Source organism: Triturus cristatus, chromosome 8 (genome assembly GCF_964204655.1).
Source record: "Triturus cristatus chromosome 8, aTriCri1.1, whole genome shotgun sequence".
Taxonomy (NCBI): Eukaryota; Metazoa; Chordata; class Amphibia; order Caudata; family Salamandridae; genus Triturus; species Triturus cristatus.
Genome location: NC_140591.1, coordinates 1,182,108,227 through 1,182,132,693, shown reverse-complemented (window position 1 = coordinate 1,182,132,693; position 24,467 = coordinate 1,182,108,227). Strand labels below are relative to the sequence as shown.

Below are 24,467 nucleotides of genomic sequence, written 5' to 3'. Positions count from 1 at the left end.
AGGTCTAACACATCACTAATTGAGTCCTTATTTATTCCTGTTGCCATCTTCCTCATGTCTGACTCATGCAGGAAACACATCCACCATCATCTTTATTAACATGCACTTTTTGTCTGTTAGCAGCATTATATTGTTTTGCAATGCCTTTGCCAGGAGACAAAAAAAGCTAAGCATTCCCTTGCACACACAGCAAATTAGTTAAGATTCAGTTCCAGGCCCCCTAAATTGAAAGTGGAAATCTTCTCTCTCAAGTTATCACCAAAGGGAGATTTCAGGACAGGGAAATAAACTTATGGAGGCATATGGCTTGTACTTTCAAGAGAGGATCTTCAACAGGACTTTGTCAATGTGTTGATAGTGAGGTAAAGATATAATTCCATTGTACCATCATCAGTTTCTCTAGTAAAAAAAATAGGACAATTATGATGTGCTGATTTTAAAATAAATAAATAAAGCATTGTGGCAGTTTAGAGTGTTTTGGCTCGAGACAAACGATGTAAGAGAATATTGATGAATTGAAACCGTTCTTTGTGGAAATTCTCCTCAGCAAGAGGAGGCAAGAAATTCAGAAAGTACTGAATGTAAGTCTACTGATCTCTAGTCAAGTAATTACTGTTAGCAAAGACATTTTTGATCAGACACCTCGCAAATACTGCCTTAAAATGTTGATAACAAAGTTTACTGGCCTCACATCTGGTGTGCTGCGAAAAGCCATTAACCTCACTTTCTCCTGAATCACACTGTTTGGAGCACATTTGACTGAGGAGACGTATCAGAGAAGGAGAAGTTTTAATTGGGGACTCTGAGGCAGTAACAAACCAAAGGCAAATCTTATCTTAGAATTGTGTATGGGAAACCTGAACTCGTACATTGGCCCTCTGATTTCTTCGCCATCATCCCAAACTATTTCTATCACCAGTACTGTGAACTGTTTGTCCTAACCAAAGCTACCCCTGCATTTCAATACTTTTTACCATCCACTCTCCCTACTTTGTTCTTATTTTTCCTACTTACCTTTACAAAATAAGCTGTGTAACCACAATTGTTGTGGCCCTCACCCAGAGCCAGATGCATTTTGAAGTGTTGTACTACCACATTTGTGACACACGCAAACCATCCTCTTCTCCATCATTCCCTTTGCACTGTAAACCTCTACTTTATACTTAAGCTTCCCCGACACTATCTCCCCTGACCTCACTGACAACTCAGTGGTGTTAGCAGTGCTAATTACCTCATCCCACCTTAGGTAACCCATAAGTACACAGTCTGGTCCCAGTTACGGGTCCTACAGAGTAGTATCCCCGGGTAGGATAACGGTCATGAATGTCCTGTGTTCCCGCACCCAGCTTCTCCGAGTGTAGGAACGTCAGACCCGATTTTACCAAGAGGTAAAGCCGCTTTAGGCTTGAGCCGCAAGGGTAGCCCAGCCTTAGTACCCATCTCATCCCCCGTCCCCCGGCCTCTTCACTCTCATTTATCCCCTGCACAGAGCAGTTGCTAAATGAGTCTTAATTCCAGTGGAATGGAAGATGTAGGGCATGACCTAGATAACCAGTGGTCTGTTTCCTTCCACTTAATTTATTGTTCTTCAGTGGGATTTGAATCTTGTGTTGACTTTCTTGATGGCATCCCCAATTGAGCTGATGCACGCTTGTTCAGTTTGAATTTTTATCTAGAAGACAGCTTTTTAATATGCATTGTATCTTCATTAGGGTTTTGGTAGTAACTGAATATTCTGAAGTCTCAATAAAAAAGTGTATTTCACTGGGATAGATTACAGGGCTTCAGGACGATATATTCTTCCTAAATCAACACCGCTCAAAAACTGACTTGATAACATACATCTTATCAAACGGTATTAGTTAATTTGTACAGCAAATAGATCTATGTTTTGAGAGCCCTGTTTTTCCAGACACATAAATTTGCAAGTTGCCAATAGGAACTCGCTCATGTAAACAAAAGTTCAATTGTGAGTGCTTGAAAGAATGCAATAAAGAAAGGGTATGGCTACAAAAGAGGAAATAGTTCCATAGCTGTTGTGCTTATTCAAAGAAAATGTATCACCTACCTTGAGTGAAGAATCTAGAGAAGCCACATACCAGTGTATCTGACGGTTAAAGCTGCAATTCTATTTTGCAGATACATGTGTCTAGCCTCAGTTAGTGTCTGAATTTGAGGCAGTATATATGTAAGTCTAATCTTGACTTAACCATGGCCAGTTCATACATATTAGAAAAAGAATGACAGAATAGTATAATTTAAAATGCCACCCGTCTGACCTATAGCATTCTTCACTACTAGTAGACCCTGCATCTGATAAAAGCCTGGCCAGCACAAATGCATTTGCATGATCTAATGTAGAATTATACATCCAACTGTTATTGCTTGTGTTTAGATATCCTTACACGTACCAATTAGTGAAATAAAAAAACACACACAAAGCGTTCTTCATAGCTGTGCTAGTCTTTGTTTCATTCCTATATGACTGCCTGATAGGAATTCTAGCCTTTTAGCTTAGTTGGCAAAGGTGGTCTGATGTCCAAAAAAGGTGAGAGGTATTGGCTAACAGAACGCTTATCATAGAAGGTTTAACAGCCCTGCAAAACACATCAATTTTGGCTCCATTGCAAGTGAATCCGCTTTTCCTGTCCTGTTAGAATCCACCTAAAAGCTCTGGCCCCACATGTGGTTTGCCTCCTTGATCAAGTGCTGTGATGAGTTATTTCACAAATATGCTGAATACTTCCATAGGCTAATCTAATGTATTCTTTCAAAAAATGTAGTGTTTTGCACCCTGTTGTGGACTGAATTTAACTTTCTTCCATGTGTTTTTTCAGGTTAGTTCTGTAAAGGAAGCTATTATGAAAATGCTGAACATAGTTTTGATGTTTGCGGATCGCTGGCAAGCTGGTTTGAGACACTGGAGGTAGGTAATAAGTGTCTGTGTACAGCACAGTGATGTGGGAGCTTTCATTGATTTGCTCAGTCACTGTATGTTTTGTCGTGCTTGTGTACAGACTGTACTAGTTACGCGCATTAGGCTCTGGCATGCATTTGGGCAAAGAGCATAAATGTGTTTAATGGAGTTACTCCACTATGAATTTAGAAAGACTGTATTTTACATTTTCAAAAATCAGAGGAGATCTGACTAGTGACCTACTGAGTAGTTCTGTATACAAACTGACATTGTAATGCCTTTAGAAATGCTTTGGTCTATAATACCAAGTGAGGAATCCATTAGATACCACTGCATGTACATACTGGAAGGTAATTTAGGCTGTAAGGTATAAGCCACAAAAAATACCCCAACAATTGACTTCTATGTCAAAGGAGTATCGAAGGAGGAATTGTGCATACTTTAATGTTTCCCAATGCACAAAATTACTAAAGATGGTGCAAAGCAGTAATACCACTTCATTTTTATCATACAGATGTGGCTGTTGTCTGTGTGTCAAACCCAGAAAAGGTGTTGCGCATGTCCTAGTGCTACAGTATAACAGAGTGATCCAGGTTTGCACAAGAGTCTCCTTGTTTAATACAACTCACTCTTAAGGCAGGCACATTTAAGAACATGAAGTTCACCTACAAGCTCCAGCATTTGTCTAGGAGACAAAAGAGGTGCCAAGATTTCTTTGGCGTCTAGTCGGCAGCATTCCCAACATTCAAAGACAGAATGCAGTCCTGACAAGTCAATGCACTGCCCCCACAGCCCTCGCTAATTTATAGAACAAGTTGAAATCATCTCAGATTGTGTGTTAGTGAGCGCCAGAAAAACTGGTAGACACTGTCCCTCAGGTCATTATCAGTACATAGAGTGGGTGTACTCTGTCATAGACATTGACTCTTTACAGCAGTCAGAGGGGTGGAAACAGGAATTGGAGTACAGAAGGTGAAATAAAATCAGGAAAGTATAATACAAGAGTCAGTAAGGTATAATACAGACAGCAATTGTAAGAAGGAGAGTAGTATGAAATAGCAACAAGAGTAAGACATGGAAGTTGACAAGTGCATAATGTTCGTATCTGCTGACATGCATAATTTCAGATACTAGACTAGCATTTGATGTAGAAAATGAATGAAAAGAGTAGGCACACAGCTATCACTGTTGTTAAAACCTCTGAACTACCAGTATGATAGATTTTACATGTACCATAAAGGCAAGCATACAACTAGTGGATGGCAAATGAAAACAGTGTCACAATGAAAAGAGACACTCATGAGCGATGTTCATTTTGTGGTTATGCCTATTGCACTTCAGAGTTGTAACAGAAGATACACAATGTTTGTAATCCATTATTCTAAGTGAGTGTAGTAAGTGCACCCAACTAGGGATTCAAATTCTAAATCCACTTACCTAACAATACAAAATTTAACATAATAGAGGGAGCTTGCACGCTTTTTTGATAAAACAACCAAAAGCAAGGTAAATAGAAAAAAGTACAATTAATTAAACAATACCAAAATGAATTATGCAACAGTAGCAATTTCATTAAGAAACTTTCACAGAGTATTGAAGAATCTTGGTCTTTCACACCACTGCACCAGAACAGTAATTCATTGTAATCTACCAATCTCCTACCTCAAAAATTGTTGAAAGAACTAAGGCATGACAGAGTCACTGTCTGAACATTCACCCGAGTTCTGAATGTACCTTATATGAACAGAGATGTCTATGCTAGCCCGTTGCTTGCTGAATCATCTATGTATCGACCATATTCATGCCCACGCATGACGTGGCACTTTGTCATTTTTTTAAAACATACTTTATTGATTTTACAGTCACTGTCTGAAGGCAAGAGCTATTGTTACTTAATAGATTTGTGCATCCTAAGGTATTACTCAATTGTATCTTCAACAACATTGTTTTGTCCATATACGAAAGCGATGCTATGACCTCTCCCAAACTAAAGTATACAAAGAAGTGATGGAAAGAATGCTTGAATTAATCTCAGCCACTAGTAATTACTTGTGGTTGCATCCCAGTCCATTGTTGTTTTGCACACTATGCCACCTCAGTTTGGACCCAACCATATGCAAACCAGTCTTGACCCTGCTCCAATGGGAGCAGTCCATCCTAAACTGCCCGGCCAGGTCCTCCCTGAACTGGAATGCAAGCAACCCAGGACCGGTTCTGCCCTTGTTAGGGCGCTTCAGCCAAGTATAGCTTGGTTCCACTGGATCCACGTCTCCTTGTGGGTTGAGTGTTCTTAGTGGGTTCATTAGTGTCTTCCCTCCTGACTTTATATTGCATTTTAGAGTCACCAGAGTAAATCATCAACAATGTTTGGTTCCCAAAGCCAATATGCACCAATTGTGGCATTTTCAGAAATTCTTCATATAGCCTAATAGCTCTCTGCTGAGGGCTATACCACTTGTTAAAGACCCTGAACCGGAGATATAGGCCTGAGCTGCAGACAAGTGCCTATAACGAGGGAGAGAGCCTTTAACATCAAGTATACCATACGGCAGAAGGGTTACAAGGCTGTTTGAACCGTCCATCCACTGAGGCTAGAATGTTCTAAATCAAAAAGGGAAAAGCAGAAATTAGAACACTGGAATGTTGGGGCTCTGTTGAAAACAATGGAGTGGCTCCAATATTCCAATGTCTTTTTTCATGTTTCTTCCTTTTTAATTTAGAACACTCTACCCTTCGTAGGTGGAATGTTCTAATGAGCTTATAGCCCTTCTGCTTCGGATTATACCGGTTGTTAAAGGTCCACTCCCTTGTTAAAGGCCTTCGCTTGCAGCTCAGGCTTATAACTCTAGTTTAGGACCTTTAACAACCGGTATAGCCCTCAGCAGCGCACTATAAGGCTATAGACAATCATTGGTATGTTATAGCATGTGGTTTATACCAGCCATTATTAGCCCCGAGACACCTCATTGTCTTCAATGGAGCTCTCACCATTCCAGTATTCTAATAACGAAAACAGCCTGTCACCCAGCCAGCCGTCATAGGATAAATTTCAATGCAACATTGTTGTGGTTCCAAACTTCCTAATGATTCACAATTGCAATGCTGAATTTCTCCTAGTTATTATTGGATGCCAAAACAGTATTTTTGTTCAGTTTAGCTGTATTTAGTAGAGCTCGTTTTGGAGTAAAGGATTATGATTATTGGAAGATGACGTACTGAATTTCTTGTAAATTGGTGCACCCATTTCAAATTCCTTCACCAACTATATTACACACCAGCTAAACTTCATAGGCTAGGCCTCAGAGAGTCAGACAATTGCCAGAGATGCAATGCACCGAACGCTGATTTTTTACATACTTCATGGACATGCCCACAGCTACAGATATACTGGGACGAGGTCACCACCACGCTGTCCGCAATGTTGTCAGAGAAAATTCCCAATACCCCCTTGATGTGCATTTTGGGAGCCAAGAAACTTAAACATGCTAAGCACAGGAAATTCTTAGCGGTGGCACTGCTTCTGGCAAAAAGGCGTGTAGCGATGAGGTGGGGAAGCAAAAGACCCCCTTGACTTAAAGACTGGATCACGGACATGACATATTGCAAAACCACACTGGAGACTTATGCAGAGGACATTCCACAAGCCTCGAGGCCCAGGGACTTCTGGGAGCCACTTGTCCAGTATTTGCAGACCACGTCGGAGCCTGAACCATGACCTGTTTCATAAAATACCTTGCTCACACGAACACATGCCTGGGTTTTTGCACATCTGTAAGGTGCTGTGAGTAACAAGCAGAGCAGCGTTAATGGGGAGTGCAGTGCCACATGTAAGATGTACTACCGCTTACCGCTGCGGTTACTGTAACGGAAATCACTACTACCTGATGCAAGTTGTAACTTTATGCATTGTACAATGTGATATAATGATGTTTGAAATGCCTTGATTGCAATGTCACTGCTGGTTAGATGGAAAAAAAAAATAATAAAAAAAATTGGTGCACCCATTTACCTCTTAGAAGAGCCTACATTCGTAAATAGGTTCAGCTGATTGAGCATGCTGAGAAGTAGCATGCCTCATATGCTTTTGAGGGAACATCCACAGGAAGGCTTAGAGCAGGAAGGAATGCTGGTACTCCTGCCACATCTTGACTAATGAAAGTACCCCACCAACAGGCCAGACTCATGCCCACCCTAGCACTGTTACATTACACTAATTTTAACTACTCTAGTGTGTGTCAAAAGTGAAGTTGTGTACCAAAGAGGAGGCGGATTAACGGAATGTAGTCGCGAATCACACCCTTCATGACACCAAGCTTAAGCTAGAACTGCACAATGGTGACTGTGATTCCTTGTTGCCAGCATTAATGTGGTACCTTGACTGTGTTATAAAGTAACAATGGTACAATTGGAACATCTTAGTTAGGATTTAACGAAGAACAACATATTTTTTTAGAACTAGATATCTGATTTACTTTCAAAGCATCAGCATGCAATGGACACTACTCACCTTAGTAGGAGATTTTGCAGTCTTTTTGTGATATTTTTCTGATATTCATTGTTATTATTTGTATTCCAGTAAAGATATATGTAGAAATTATTCGGTGCAATGATCAGTGCATGTGAAACAATGCAAACAAATTATTTACACGGTTTGTGTGTTGGGCTTGTCAGGCTTAAGGTGGTCTTCCCCCAGATGTTTTACCTTCTTTCCTCCTTTTTGTTGATTTCGTTTTTGTGGCCTTAAAACTCTGTTGGCTTTACTACTTCTAACCAGTGCTGAAGTGCTTGTGCCTCTCCCTAAAATATGGTAATATTGGCTTACACCTGATTGGCATATTTAGTTTACTTATAAGTCCATAGTAAAGTGGTATACCATATACCCAGGGCTGGTAAATTAAATGCTACTCGTAGGCCTGCAGCACTCATTATGTCACTCACTTAAGTAGCTCCTTAAAACATGTCTTAGGCGTGCCATTGCAACTTGTATGCAGTTTTAAACTGCCAATTCGACTTGGCAAAATAGTCCCCTTGCCCAGCCTAAAACTCCCTTTTTATTTATTACATATAATTAAGCCCTAAGGTAGGCCCTAGACCACTCATAGGACAGGGTGTATTGTAATTAAAAAGTTGGACATGTACTTTTAAGTTTTACATGTCCCCGTAATGAAAATCTCACAAATTCGTTCACTATTGTAAGTCCATCTTCTCCCATAGGACACCATTGGTTACCTTATTACATTTAGTTAGTGCTACCTTTTGATTGAGAGCAAGTAAAAATAGCTTGTTTGATGTCTAGGGAATTGTAATTTAAAATTCGTTTTAATGTTAAAGTCGGATTTGAAGTCCCAATTCTGAAAATGCCACTTTTAGAAAGCTGTATCAGCATATGGGGGCTGGGCCCTTTACAACAACCACCTTGGTCCTCTATAAATATAAACACGAAACAACAATAGTTAGCTGCGTTATTTTAACAATTTTACTTCTTTGTGAAGATCTTTTCTACTCAATAAAATGACCTCTGGATATTTTAAACAAATGCTCATATCTCTTTTTGATCTTCAATATCTTTTCAAGCAAGAGAGAAATATCAACTTTCTATTATGAAATGTAGACATTTAAACAAACCTTGTGTTCATTGTGACAAACAAATCTTAAAGCATAAACAAATAACACAAGTAAAAACATGTGAAATTCAATGTTCAACCAGTCCTACAGTTGGGGAGCCAGAGCGATAAAGTGACGACAGACGCTCTTGGTATACAGAATGGGGGTCCAAGCTATCTAATATGGACTTGATGGAATTGTTTTTCTTTTTCACTGAAAATTAATGTTCGAGGCATATGAGCTGCAGATTGTACACTTAGCATAGATCGCCATCTGGTGTTGGGCCCGGATGTTTGCAGTTTGTTTTTGTTCTTTGGACAGTCTTTGGAAGTCACGAGTTTGGTGACTCCTCCTTCGGTCCGTACTGCGCATGGGCTTCGGCTCCATCCTCAGATTGTTTTTTTCCGCCATCAGGCTCGGATGTGATACTTCGTGCTCCGGCTTCGAACTTCTACGGTTCCAGCCTCGACTGAAAATCATCGTTCTTCGAGTTTCTTCATCATCATCTTCATCTCTCGAAGCGGCACTTTTCTCCATCCCGTACATCGGCACCGGCCTTCGGGCCCTCCTCGACTCCGGTCCCGGCCGATGGAAAGGACTCCGTTCAAAAAGTGCCCAAAATGTGGGTCTAAATTTCCCCACACCGACCTCCATCAGGTGTGTAACCTTTGCCTCTCTCCAGAACACGAGGCCAGAGACTGCCCCGCCTGTAAGTCTTTTCGATCAAAAAAGACCATCCGGGATCGAAGAGCTCGACGCACCATGGAGCACTCAGCGACCGCAGCTCCACCGGACATCTTCGGAGACGACGCCGAAGCTTCGGGGCAACTACACACCGAGCAGGAGGACGACGTCGTCAGCGCTTCCGAGGCCGACGACTCCGACGTGGAGGACATCACACCGGCGCAGCGGGTCGTGAGTACTGTACCCCCTCCCACCCCCGCGCCCAAAACCAAAGAGACTCCGGTTACACCCTCGCCTGCAGGTCTGGGTAAAACCAAGCACACAGCTTCCATCACCCCACCTTCGGGCCCGGTGTCGAAGCCTCAAAAGTCTCACGGCAGCTCGGGCTCGAGCCAGCCGACGCCTGGTGCCGAAAAACACCTTCCGGCACCGAAGAAGGTGATACCCAGTTCGACTCCGAAGCCACCGGTGCCGAAGCCTGGACTCTCGGTGCCGACCAAACACAAACACAAATCTGTCGACACCGACGCTCCGGCGCCGAAAACTCCTTCGACGCCGAAAAAACCGGAGGCTCCAAAAAAGCATGGCGCACAGAAACCATCGAAGCCCTCGGCTCCGAAACCATCGGCGCCAGCGGACGATTCGGCGCCACTGGATCTGTTTACACCAGACCCTTTGCAAAAGACTCTATTTAAAGATCCAAAGACTGGGCTATTGACTTTAGTTATCAAAAAAAGACGCCTTGACACTCCGGCTCCTCCTCCACCACCCAAGCGGAAGGACTCTGCTACTTCTCCTCTCAGAGTATCTTCCCCACTACCTCCTCCTCTGCCTCCTCCACCTCCTCCACCTCCTCCACCCCCTCCCCCTCCCAGGTCTCCGCCACCCTTACCTCATCACTCACCGACCCCGTCCCCAGATCCAGATTACGGCGAACCAGATTATGACCCGGCGGACGCCCCAATGGACCCCACTCCACCGGGGACCCCAGACCCATTGGAAGACTACCAAAACCCTGACATACCGGATGTGCCTCAGGACGACCTATACCCATCCAGGCCGTCTCCTCCAGAGGACTCCTTAGGGTTTCACCACTTAGTGCAGAGAGCAGCACACTATCATGGGGTGCAAATGCATAGTGAACCAGTGGAAGACAACTTCCTACTGGATACATTTGACATTCAGGACAAGTCCACATCTATCTTGCCCATGCTCAAAGGCGTCACCAAGCATGCTGCAGAGGTGTTCAAAGATCCGGTCAGGGCCAGGGTATTGAACCCTAGAATAGAAAAAAAGTACAAGGCGGCACCCACAGACCCTGCATACATTAAGGGCCCTGCTCCCTTAAATTCCCTAGTTGTGTCCACAGCTAGAAAGCGGGCTAACTCCCAGTCCTCCGGAGAAGCCCCACCGCCGGATAAAGAATCCAAACTTCTAGACGCGTCTGGCAAACGCACCGCCTCCCAAGCTGTAAACATGTGGCGCATTGCAAATACACAAGCGCTACTTGTGCGCTATGACAGAGCACACTACGACGACCTTGAGGCTCTTATGCAGCACCTCCCCGAAAAACGCAAAGCTCATGAACTAATACAGGAGGGCAAACTAATTACTAACACCTCTATTAAGTGTGCCCTCGATGCAGCTGACACTGCTTCTAGAGCCATAAATACTAGTGTCCTGCTTCGTCGTCATGCCTGGCTCAGGATCTCAGGGTTCAAGCCTGAAGTCCAGGCGTCCATACTAAATCACCCCTTTGACCAACAAACTCTCTTTGGGCCAAAGGTTGACGAAGCGTTAGAAAAGATGAAAAAGGACACAGATACAGCAAAGTCTATGGGGGCACTACAATCACAGGCCCCTAAACGCTCCTTTCGACGCTCATCCTTTCGTAGCACGGGCAGAGGCTACTCCACCGATAGCGCCTCTACCTCCTACAAGTCCCCTCCTCAAAATACCTTTTCAAAGGGCTACCAAAGCGGTGGTTACAGAGGCAACAACAATAAGGGCAGGGGCAAAACTAACACCACCCGTTCTGCCACCCCGCCCGCACAATGACTCCCCCCCCCCCCCCCCCCCCCCCCCCCCCCCCAGACCATACCCCTCCGGTCGGGGGCAGACTGCCAAACTTTATCCACGCATGCGAGTCCATAACATCGGACAAATGGGTGACCCAAATTATTCGGTCAGGGTACTGTCTCGAGCTAGCGTCTACCCCACCCAATATCCCACCAAGACACCGTCCAATGTCTCAAGAACATTCCACACTACTCAAACAGGAGGTGCTCTCCCTCCTCCAAAAACACGCTATAGAGCAGGTCCCCGTCAATCAGCGAAATCTAGGGGTTTACTCTCTCTATTTCTTAATACCAAAGAAAGACGGGACCCTGAGGCCCATTCTAGACCTCCGGCCTCTAAATGCCTACATACACTCAGATCATTTCCACATGGTCACCCTACAACAAGTCCTCCCCCTCCTCTGTCAGGGAGACTTTCTCACTACCTTGGATCTGAAAGACGCATACTTTCACATTCCGATACACCCTTCTCACAGGAAGTACCTCAGGTTCGTGGTGGACGGTCAGCATTACCAATTCACGGTTCTCCCCTTCGGGGTCACCACCGCACCACGGGTGTTTACCAAATGCCAAGCGGTAGTAGCAGCACACCTCAGACGTCAACACATTCACGTCTTCCCTTACTTAGACGACTGGCTGATAAAAGCCGCGTCCTACAACCAATGTGTGCAACATACAAACAGCACCATCCAACTGCTCCACCAGCTAGGCTTCACGGTGAACTACCAAAAGTCCCACCTCATACCATCTCACACAAAACAATATCTCGGGGCCACTATAGACACCTCCAAAGGTATTGCCTACCCAAACTCAGCCAGAATCGCAAGCATACAAGCCTTGCGCAAAACATTCCTTCCTCAACACTCTCTTCCGGCAAGAGTGTTTATGAAGCTCATAGGAATGATGGCGTCTTGCATTTTCATAGTTCCCCATGCAAGACTCCACATGCGTCCACTTCAAGAGTGCCTAGCACAACAGTGGAACCAGGCCCAGGGTCAGCTGACGGATCTGGTGTTGGTGGACGGCCGCACCCATCACTCTCTGCAGTGGTGGAACACCACAAACCTTTCCAAAGGGCGGCCGTTCCTGGACCCAGTTCCTCAGGTGATTCTAACAGCAGACGCATCGCTCTCCGGCTGGGGAGCGCACCTCTTACACCTCACCATGCAAGGTCTATGGACGCCACAGCAAAAATCGCTCCACATCAACCATCTGGAGCTCTTGGCGATCTTTCTAGCCCTAAAATCTTTTCAAAAACAGATTTCGGGCAAAGCAGTCCTCATTCGCACAGACAACATGACTGCTATGTATTATATCCAAAAACAGGGAGGGACACACTCTCCCCAGCTCTCCCACTTAGCCCAGAGCATATGGAGATGGGCAATTCCCCAAAACATCTTTCTCCTGGCACAGCACGTTCCAGGCGTACAAAACACCATGGCAGATCTGCTCAGCAGACAAACGCAACAACTACACGAATGGGAACTGCATCCACAAGTTCTTCACCCATTCTTCCAACAGTGGGGGCATCCTCAGATAGACCTCTTCGCCACCCACGAAAACAAAAAATGCCCAAGCTTTGCCGCCAGATACCCACACCCATTGTCCAAAGGCAATGCGATATGGATGAACTGGTCAGGCAGATTTGCATACGCCTTTCCACCTCTCCCACTAATTCCGTTAGTGGTAAGGAAGCTACAACAGCACTCCCTCACACTCATTCTGGTAGCCCCGACATGGGCCAGGCAGCCGTGGTACACCACACTACTACAGCTATCGGTGGTGCCACATCAAAAACTGCACCTCTCCCCATGCCTCCTAACCCAGAACCATGGAGAAATCAGGCACCCGGACCCAGCTCAGCTCAACCTGGCGATCTGGCTCCTGAAATCTTAGAATTTGGATACCTTAACCTTCCCCCTGATTGCATGAACATTATCATGGAAGCCAGACGTCCTACCACTAGAGCATGCTATGCCGCAAAGTTGAAAAGATTTGTAATTTACTGCCGTAACAATACAATCAACCCTTTAGATGCATCCATACAGCACATCATATGCTATCTGCTCCATCTTCACAGGTGTAACCTGGCATATTCATCCATACGCCTACACCTAGCAGCGATTGCTGCTTATCTACAAAACAGACAGCATTTATCACTGTTCAGAGTGCCCGCTATTAAAGCCTTTATGGAAGGCCTTAAAAGAGTAATTCCTCCCAGGGCACCACCTTCCCCTGTATGGAATCTTAATGTAGTTCTCACACGGCTAATGGGTCCACCCTTCGAACCAATGCATAAATGTGAGCTACAGTTCCTCACCTGGAAAACAGCTTTCCTCGTAGCTATCACTTCCCTCAGGAGGGTCGGTGAAATACAAGCGTTCACTATACAAGAACCCTTCCTACAAATACATCACAGCAAGGTCATACTTCGTGCAAATCCAAAGTTTCTGCCCAAGGTCATTTCCCCCTTCCATCTCAACCAATCGGTGGAATTACCTGTCTTTTTCTCGCAACCTCAATCTGTTGCGGAAAGGGCCTTACACACACTTGATGTTAAGAGGGCTTTACTGTACTACATACAGAGAACGCAACCTTTCAGGAAAACTAAACAATTGTTTGTTTCCTTCTCTCCACCACATAAAGGCAACCCCATCTCTAAATCAGGGATAGCTAGGTGGATTGTAAAGTGCATACAAATTTGCTATCAAAAGGCAAAAAGAACATTATCTGTTCCACCTAAAGCCCACTCTACTAGAAAGTTAGGGGCTTCTATGGATTTTCTAGGGAACATACCCTTAGATGACATCTGCAAAGCAGCCACATGGTCGACACCGCACACCTTCACAAAACATTACTGTGTAGATGTGCATTCCAAGCAGCAAGCTAGTGTGGGCCAGGCTGTACTAAAGACACTTTTTCAAACCACTGCAACGGATACCGGTGGTCGCCGCTAAGGTTGGGTACTGCTATATACTCTATGCTAAGTGTACAATCTGCAGCTCATATGCCTCGAACGGAATATGCTACTTACCAGTATGCATCTGTTCTTGGCATGTAGAGCTGCAGAGTTGTACACGCCCACCCGCCTCCCTGGCTACCTGTATCCGTTCCAGTCCATCTTATTTAGATACAACACACATGGGTTTCTCACTGTTATTACTACGCTCCATCATTTCCCTGTTGGCGAAAAACAATCTGAGGATGGAGCCGAAGCCCATGCGCAGTACGGACCGAAGGAGGAGTCACCAAACTCGTGACTTCCAAAGACTGTCCAAAGAACAAAAACAAACTGCAAACATCCGGGCCCAACACCAGATGGCGATCTATGCTAAGTGTACAACTCTGCAGCTCTACATGCCAAGAACAGATGCATACTGGTAAGTAGCATATTCCTTTTAGTCCTCCATATTGATCTACGTTGTGCAAGGATACCCCATCTGTTGTGGTCTACATGTTTCAAACCCTAATTCCTTTATGGGTTCTCCTCAGGACAAGGGCTGGGTAATTTCTTGATGAGCGAGGAAAAGATTTTTGTGTTGGAAATGTCACCCCCATACTTTATACCAAATGACCCCCATCTTGTCACACAACTCAATAACGCACAACAAGACCATGGCTTGGAGTCTGGAGAGCCAGACGTGCTGTCCAGCGCAGGGTCCAATAGAAGATTAAAATCGCCACCCATACAAATATAGTCTACATCAAACTGCAAAAGCTGCGTATGGAGGTCATGAAAGAATTCTGGGTTGTCAATATTAGGCGCATAAACACAAACAAATGCCATTCAATAGCCTAGCAAGTGCCCCCTATCATCGTATAGCGACCCTCACTATCGTTGCGGACCCTGGCTAATTGAAAGGGCAAGCGTCTATGGATTACCACAGCTGTTCCCCAGGCGAATGTACTATAGTTTGCGAAATAGCGATGAGGGTCCCAAGAGGAAGCAAAACTGGTGGAAGGTGACTTAGGCAAGTGACATGATGTCTCTGTAAATAGTGTAACACCTGTTTCCCCTTCCTAGCGTTATTTAGGCCCCGCATCTTCAAACTGATCAGTGTCAGGTCCGAGAAGGTGGACGGTTTACCCCACAAAGACATAAATGTAATTTAAACTTGACTTTGTGTGTGAGTTGCATTTAACACATAACCTGTCACAGCGAGCATTCAGATCTAGCAGCAATGGTATCCAACGATAACAAACAACCCCACCCATCCCTGCACACCCCTTCGCAGGGAAAATTCCCAATAACAAACCAATAGAATGCATCATGGGAACACAATGAATGGTAAGAAAAAAACAAATCCACATACATTCCAACTATTATAGCAGATTTGAAGTGATATACACTTGGGGCGAGGCAACGCCTCACCGGCTAGCCAACTTTGCTTAAGAATTGAAAGCACATATCTTGCCTAGAACAATAGGTAACAGATTAATTAGCCTTTGCGCACGGGTTTCAGCAGCTTATATCATTCAGATGAGAAAAGTTCCACGCTAGCCTCCGAGCCACTGTGTGGCAGAGAGACCCTAGAAAAATCTTTATTCTTGGCTCCAGAGGTCCACTTATAGGTTTTACGAAATTCGTGAACTGCAGCGGGGGTATCAAACACTCTGGACCTCCCCTCAACATTAACCCGAAGGCGAGTCGGGTAGAGTCTGGTAGATCATGCCATATCAGAGTCCCAAATTGCGGAGCATGGCCTTCACACCTGTGTATTTCCTTCTTGCCACCTGGACCATGGCAGTGAAGTCAGGGAAAAGCGCTATAGTCAAGCCTTGCTAGGATGTAGTGCCATTTTCTCTCACCAGCCGTAGCACTGTGTCCCTGTCTCGGAAATTTAGTAGTGGGGCTATAATGGGTCTGGAAAGGCAGGCCGGATTGAGACGAGGGCCAAGGCAGAGGTGCGCCCGCTCCACTAGGAAAGTGTCGGTAAAGGCCTCCTTGCCAAAGAGGTCTGTAAGCAAGGTCTCGATAAATAGGTTCATGCCCCCCGTGCTTGTCGACTCTGGCACCCCCAGAATGCGTACATTATTGCGCCTACTACGTGCTTCAAGGCCCTCGTTTTTCATGGCTACATTTTTAGGATCTTCTCCATTCGGTCCAGATGTTTGGTGGACTGTGCGGCATCATCGTCATGGTCGAACACCCTGCCTCCTTCATTGTCCAAACGCTTCTCATGTGCTTTGAGTTTGGCCCCCATGGTGTCCAGATGTTTTTCTAAGACACAAAACGTCCATCCAAGGCTTTGAACCCCGCTCTAAGCTTCAGGACCAGAGCGTCTGAACCGGGGAGAGGGGGGGATTGGTTGACCCCCACTACTCTCCCCCCCCCCCCCACCCCCTCCCCCCTCCATGTCAGCAACAGACTCCGCAGACTTTGTACTTGGACGACTAAATTGTAGTAATCGCTGTTCAGGGTCCTTACGTCCCATGCCACTTCCCACGGACCAGGGGACAGTGGGCGGCTTTATAGGGGGACACCGAGTTATGTCGCAGTTATGAAGGAAGGATTCAGTGCTTCATCCCCCAAATGTGGCTTGATCAGGGATAATATCGTGGGGCGTATTGTACTGCGAGGCTTAAACATCAGGTAGACCCAGACAGATCGAGGCCTCAGTGCTCCCCCGGGCCTCACCCATCGAGGCAAGGCTTCAGTTTATAATCGTAGGGACACTGAGCAGTCACAAATGCACCCCAGGGATAGGTCTCAAGTATGCGCACAGCTGAGTACAAGGCATTGAGTGACCAGCAGCCCCCACGATCAAGCGCCTTCTAGTAGTGTTCAGGCCAGAGCAGCGTGTAATTTGTTCCGTCGCTGCTGGTGTCTCTCGTGAGCCGGCACCGCTCCAATCCACAGTGGCTGAGCAATCTTCCCCCTATGCCCCCCAACCGGCCCGACCAGCCGGGTGGCTGTCTCCCAGGCTCACCTGCGGCCCCTCACGCCGCGGGACCTCCGGGAAGGGTGCGGGACAGCTTTACCTGAGGGGTACGGGGTCATGTGCCCGGTCCAAGGATATCCGGCGCTGCTGCGTGTACCCCAGTACTCCGGCGGGTCTCCGGACACCGATGCTCTTCCCAGGAGTGAGGTGAGCATGGTGAGTGTCTGTCTGATCGCGAAAGGTGGCCGTGCCCCGAATCGATCACCGCACAGGCCTCTGGCGCCACAATCTGGTGTTCCGCAGCACGCAGTCATGTTTTTTTCACTGCATCACAGCCTCCCCGGTGGCTCTCACCATGGCAGTGCACATCCCCATGGCCGATGCGACCATCTGCTAGAAGGATGACTTCAGGATAGGGCAAGAATGTCGGCTTCACCAGCGGAGCTTCATCGCTGAGCGACCATCTTGGTCGGCAGCCTGGCCACACCCATCCGGTCCATGACACTTCATAATGAAGCGCCTAGGACATCGGACCGTCTTAAGACCCTTACTCATCCCCCATGGAAATCTTGAATGTAATTCACAGTACTTTTGTACGAAGTTTTATTTTTGATGGAACAGTAATAGGTAGAAGGTTACATGAAGTATAACACAATACCTTTACTTTTTCTTCTGGTGTGATCATTTGTTCATCGAATATGTGGCCATCTCCTCAGCCAGTGCCTGCAGAAGGCAGGAATGGGACTTAATCACTAACAAGAGATATGGGAATATAGTAGATATTATCTGAATAGGAATTGTATGCTTTGCAGAGAAGCAGACTTGGTTCCTTCCACATTCCCAGAGTTGGAGGGAACTTGGCCCACAGAAAGCACCCTAGGATGGAGTTGTACTTACCCTCTTGTTGCAACATGCTCTTGTTATCTCAGCCAGAAGGGTATGCTGGCTCTGCTCTATGGTGCAGCAGGAGACAAGGGGTCAAGCCATAGAAGGGGAGCTTGAATTCTGATTGTGCAACATAATATCTCATGAGGTGGGAGCATAGGTCTCCGCAGGACCTTCCATCAGTGGGTGAGAAACCCCCGCTTCCTGGAACATGGACACTGGCTATAAGTAGAACAAGTCATCAGTTTGCGGGGAGTATATAGTTGTCCAACATTGTTTTTTCACTGTCCCTGGAGTAGTAGCCAACTCTGCATTTCACTTTACTAAGTAGTTCCTACATAGGATACCTCTTTAAGGCACTACTCTGCGAACAGTACAAGTCTGCTTCTGGTGCCCAGGCCTCGGTTGATTACATTTCTAGTAGATGCAGTCAAACATCTTCTATGGGACAGTGTCACCCTTTCTCAGCATGCACGGCAGAGCTCATTGAGCTGGTAGCATACCAATGTGCAGATGGAAGTAGGATAGCTATTCCTAGCCAGTGGCGGAAGTGGGCGGTCCCATGGCTCGTGCAGTTTGCTGTCATGGACGAAAGAAAAAAAGAATGCGAATTGCACTCAAATAGACCAGTGATTGAAAAGAGCTTACCAAAAAACCCTCTGTATTTGTATGCCTGTATTTTTTATGATTTATTTTTTATAACAAGTGCCTGACAAACAGCTAAAATTGTCAGACCAGATCTCAAAAGTACTTTAATGCACACAGCTAAATACTCCATGTAAAATTTCAAAAGTGTATAAAATTAAAGTTGGCAAAACAATATACAAACCATCCAAAGAGAGTCTTGCGAGAATTCTTACAGTGCGTATCTACACCCAGGGTTTATCGAAGAAGGTGACCAACAATAAATCCCTTGCCTTCTACTGTAATCTTTGAGATTCCATGTAACAAAATGCAGGAATACAGGCTTTAGCACAGTGTAGTAATAATTTATCCTTAATTGCCTGATTACTTTAACATGCTTATCAAATTTAGACCTACCACCTTTGTCATAACGTTTCATTATAGAAAGATCAGACCTAACTGAGTTCTGCATCAAAAAGCTCAGTTTTTCCAGTGATCATAAAGTCTATAGATAGCTGTCAAGACAAGCCTAAAAAGAGAGCAGGACCCAGCAGCAAAGAGAAGTTCAGCAGGAGAAAAGCAGTTTCAAGCCCAGGACAATTTAGGCAACTGGGAAAACCCCTACATACACACCTACTTTTAATATACCCTACACTACACACAAGGAAGTTAAGTGAAAGGGACCAGTTTTCCTGCAGATCAAGTTCATTAGATAGTAGTAGAGAGATTAGCACCATGGCTAATCTTTTCACCCTACTAGAAGAAAAGCATCAGTGGCACATCCTGTTCAGTCCAAGCCCCTAAGTAGTGGAATTCACTTCCTACAAGGATACGATCCATTGAGAATACACTGAAAACTCAATGAGCATAAATGTCATTGCTTCCTTATTTTGTTTAAACATTTTTTATTGTTTTCTTACCAACAGCCCAATACAATTCCCACAAGAGCACCAGCAGCTAACCGATGAGTAGAACAAATGACATTTCAGCCAGTTATGCAGTGGAAAAGTTACTCTTCCCATTCGGGCTCCCCCTTCCCACTCCCTCCTGCCACCCATGTCAGTGTGCCCCCGTCTTCATGTCCTCCCCCCTGATGTGACCCCCCCCCCCATTACCATGACGCATGTAGGGGTATTCAAACCTATCTCTGTCTGCTCGGGCGCTCCCCTGAGTTCAACCGCGTTAAATGTGTCCACCCACCATCGTGACCCCCCTCCTACTCCCCGCTTATCGCTGCCTCCTGTCGGTCGGGTATGCTCTCCTCTCCTACGTTGTCTGACATCAGCCCCTGAAGATGTCATTGCTTCCTTATGCAGTAGATTAAATGTAAAGCACTGGGAGAACAGCAATGCCATCCACAGTAGAAAGAAGGGAGATCTTGTAATAATAATAAACACAAATAAATCACAACAATGTGTACATCTTCATGAGTGGGGAGGGTGTGTGTGTGTGTGTGTGTGTGCTAGTTAGTTGTGAATTTTGAAATGTATTGCCATATCTGCATCCTGTTAGATACAAATAGTCTTGCTAGTACAGGAACAAAACTAAATTCATTTATGTTTTCATTCCCCCTAGTACTTTGTCTCTCCTTCTGAATATAACTCTACATTACAACTTTAAAAGTTCATACTCTTCTGGGAAAATAACACTTTTTATTCAGCAAAATGTATCCTCATGAGCAGTGACATGGAAAACTTGCATGGGCAACATGACAGCTATAGAACTGCATTACACCGTCACTGATGGAGTGTAGTATTCAGTAACGAGAATACATTAAACTAACATCCACAAATGGAACTGGCATAAAACTGTCACAAAATTTGCATTTGAAAAATCACTCCAAATTGCATGACACTAATGGAAACATCAATAATATATGTAACGATTATCCTTGACTAAATCACTAACACTGAGATCCTACGGTGGACCAGGCTACGTGTTCACAAAAGCACTATATATACACCATTACCACACCATCTCTACTGCTTATGCATGCATGCATGCATTGTATTGGCTGTGGATGAGCATTAAAAGTGCGCAATCAGTGTATTAATGTAAATAAGCAAGTGCTAGCGCCCAAGCGATTGCTCAAGAGGTCACTGCAACTTGCACTACTGACTGGAACGGTCATCACTGCCATATGACAATATGTCAAAGATTGGACAATTCCAGGCCACCCAAAGTAGTTGGAGTGGCCTGGACAAGCTAAAATTATTTTTAAAATGTGTATTTAATTGTTAAACTGATGTGCTCCCCTCAAAAATAAATAGACCTCACCACTCTGTGGTCGAATGCCATCAGTAAGTGACAATGTTAAAAATGATGTGCTGGTGCTGAGCACCGACAAACAAAAGCACAAATTAAGCTCTGGGTAAAATTTGCGTTGTTTGCATTTGTTTCATTATGCAAAATGATGTGAATTGCATATTGGGCGTTCTATTTTAACATGAAATGCTTCGTTGCATCCATTGTGGATACGAAAAAGTATGTTGCACAAAAAGAAGCACAAAAAAGGACTGCAAACAGCAGCCATTCATATTCTGGTTGTTTGTGTTCTTCCTGTTCGCTTGCGACAAATATTTACTGCGAACGTTGCATAGTTACGCAGTGTGATGTAATTGCGTCATTTAGGAGATTTTGCGAGTGAAACATAAATTACCTGACTTTACACAGGAAGTTTTGCCTAAGCTTAATTTGTAATAACTCCGAGAAGCGGTTTTCTGTCCACCACTAGGTGGCAGGGTACCCACAAGTTGGTAATAGTAGAGAGCTGACAGGCTAGGAGTTAACCCCTAGGTCATTTAATGTAACCTTACCCTTCTGCAAAAAAGTGGGCAAAATGATTTTATTACTTGACTGCTTACGAAAGGAACTTTTATTCCTGTAGAATAGCTGAGAGGGCTGAGCAGGCATCCATAGAGCTGTAGGTTACACAAGCCCCAAACTCAGCGGTGTCGATTCAGTAGACCTTCGTTTTTCTGTGGTTGTCAAAATTAGTTTGTGATGTAAGCTATATGGATAATTACAGTAAATCAGAAATATTACATTGTGAATACAAACAACAACAAAAATCTAGAAAATGGCCTGTGTCAAAACTTTGCGTTGACTATTTTCAGGATGGAGTCAATTGAGAAAATGGAGTCCGATTTCATAAACTGTCACAAGTTTCTCGTGAAAGTGCTAAACAAGGCTGTCTGTCGAGGATCATTTCCGCACAGTAAGTATAAAGTGCTTACCCGGTTCTCTCGGTTGCCATATGTGATTCTTTTCAGTCTGTTCTCCATTATGGACTTGTTTGCAAACCCAAAGTCCTCCAATGGTCATTGGATTAGCTTCTATGATTTACCCTAGCATGTGTATTTCCCTAAAACAGTTATCGCAGCAAATATTGATAAGTGATTGTTGATGTGTACAGCCCTTCCTGGCACAGTTTTTATCAAGAATTTCAGGTAGTTCTTGATCAGTCAGCCAACTGAGTTCATTTTACTTGTATGCGCTCTTGTTACATTTCCATGTCAGCAGTCACGGTTATCTGTTGTTGTAGTGCATTGAAGTTTTATTTTTTCACTTTACACCCAACATATGTCTCTGCTAGAGCCATAAAAATGGTTATGATCCCAAAATTAAATATTGATATCTTCAGTTATGGTTATCTATGCAACCTTAATGCCCCCAAAGCATTGCTCATGACCCCACCGATGATATCAGTGATATGACTGATGTAGTTATAGTGCTTACATTAAATGGATATAAGACTAAAAAAAATAAGGCATATGCCGACAACCATTAAATCCAAAGGTTGGTGCATAGTTGAATTATTTTATGAATATTTCAAAAAATCATGGACAGATTCACAGAAAATCAGAAGTAGCGCACACACCGTGGTGACCTCTGCATGTCAATTATGGTGCAAATGTGTCTGGTGGTTTTTAATCCATCATTTTGCTACACTGTCCTGAGTAAATTTGAAGGGGAAGGACTCATTTTGGAATCACCCATATAACTTTTATCCCTCTATATCAATCTGCCTGAAACTTTACAAGATCCGTATTGCACACTTAAAGACCTTTTAGGTTTATTTCAGGAAGATACTTTAAACTTGCCCAAAGTTATTAGCAAATCTAAGGCATGGGAGGGAAATTTCAGTATTGACGTATCTTATCAAATTAGAACTCTAGTTCATCCAAAGATCCAATACAGATGATCAGGAGTCATTCCACAAACATTTGTTGCAAAAAATAAATTGTTTGAGCCTAGGAAATGATCAACTTCATTATTCATATATCTTGAAACATCTCAATATTGGGCTACAACTGCTTTTGAATTGGATGAACATAAAGTTTTTAGCCATACAAAAAGAAGGTGCAGATACATCAGTACTTTACTATTCAAAGTATTGTACCACAAACTGATAAAATTAATTTCATCTTTGCAATGCAGGAATTTCGTCTGGCTTCTCAACCAGGCTTAATCCATAGCCATGTTCAAGTTAATTCATGGTCTTAATTGGTAATCAATTTTTCTTACAATGGATGCATTTTCCAAGATTCGTCATGTAGAAAGTATAGTTAATCAGCAAGACTTACTACAGCCCATTTCATTCCTCCTATATGGACTAATTGTGGTGACAGACTAGATCCGTATAAGTGGGGACATAACCCTACAATTGTTTTTCCCCATGTAGGTACTGCTCGTTACACCAGTTTATCTTTACCTCACATAGATGCCTATGCTTTCCTCATAATACTCTCAGTTGTACTCTTTATTTTCTGGCCTGCATTAAGTGCTGTGCCAAATATACATTTCAACACTCTTCCCCTTTGCAAGTAGTATCTGAGGACTGACAACAACTCTGGATTTGTGTATAAAAATGCAACTTGCGGCGATTGGGGATAGGACGACCTGGGTCGTCTTGGCCTTTCACTGCAAAAACCAAGAATGATGGGCAGATTCTCTCATTTGGAGCTGAGCAGATGCAGCGTGGATCCATTCTTCTCAGGACATTGATAAGAAGCATAAATAGTTGTGATCATCCTCTTATAAACATTGATCAGCAGCCACTTAACCTTCCTGTTCTTCAACTGAGGAGCCTGTGTTGGAAAAGTTTTCCCTCCTCCTCTGATTCTAGTTAGATGGAGTCCATCCCATACAACCATATTACAAATGTTAAAGATTAGGCACCATCTACTCCTCTAGCCTTAAACACTTCTTCAGTGAATGCGAAAATCATGCCCATTAACCGCAAAAAATATCTGACCCCTTTGTTATGTAGTTAACATGGTTATAAAGTAAGGGTTTCTTTGAATTAGGTGTGAACAATGAGGGGCTTCTCCTATAAAGGACACAGGCCCTCATCCAGTAAATGGAATGTTCAATCAGTGGGCCTTTCCTTAGTCTTCGGCTACCTAAGATAAATGTGAACCGAACCATGAATTCAGCTGGTGTGGCCCAACATTTCTACAATTTCAATATTGGGTTTAGTGGAAGGGCCTTCCTTATCCGCGCCTGCAGTATCAGCTCATACTGTTCCTAATATGCCCCTCAGATCTGATCCTGTCAAAGAGAAAATGTTTGTATTTGCTGTTTAAGAATCCTTGTGCAAAAATATTACAGAGAGAGACATGCTAAAAAAGTGCAGGGACCCATTTATTGCCCCTTTCCTCACATTTTAGGCCATAGAAATGCTTACAACCTCCTTCCATGCATGGTCTAAAGAAAAACTGCCTTTCTTTGAACTCCTAAAATACCATCCTGTTGGCCACTTACACTGATGTTGACTTCCGTAGTCCTTTG

At 44.2% G+C, this 24,467-nt stretch overlaps 1 protein-coding gene across 1 annotated transcript in view; it reads left to right on the top strand.

Moving 5' to 3' along the window:
* Positions 1-24,467, top strand: part of TUBGCP5 (tubulin gamma complex component 5) — a 394,755-nt gene that overhangs the window by 319,693 nt on the left and 50,595 nt on the right. The window contains exons 21-22 of the mRNA XM_085622861.1: positions 2,838-2,926; positions 21,791-21,891. Coding sequence (XP_085478987.1) covers positions 2,838-2,926; positions 21,791-21,891 — 190 coding nt within the window. The remainder of the gene's footprint in view (positions 1-2,837; positions 2,927-21,790; positions 21,892-24,467) is intronic.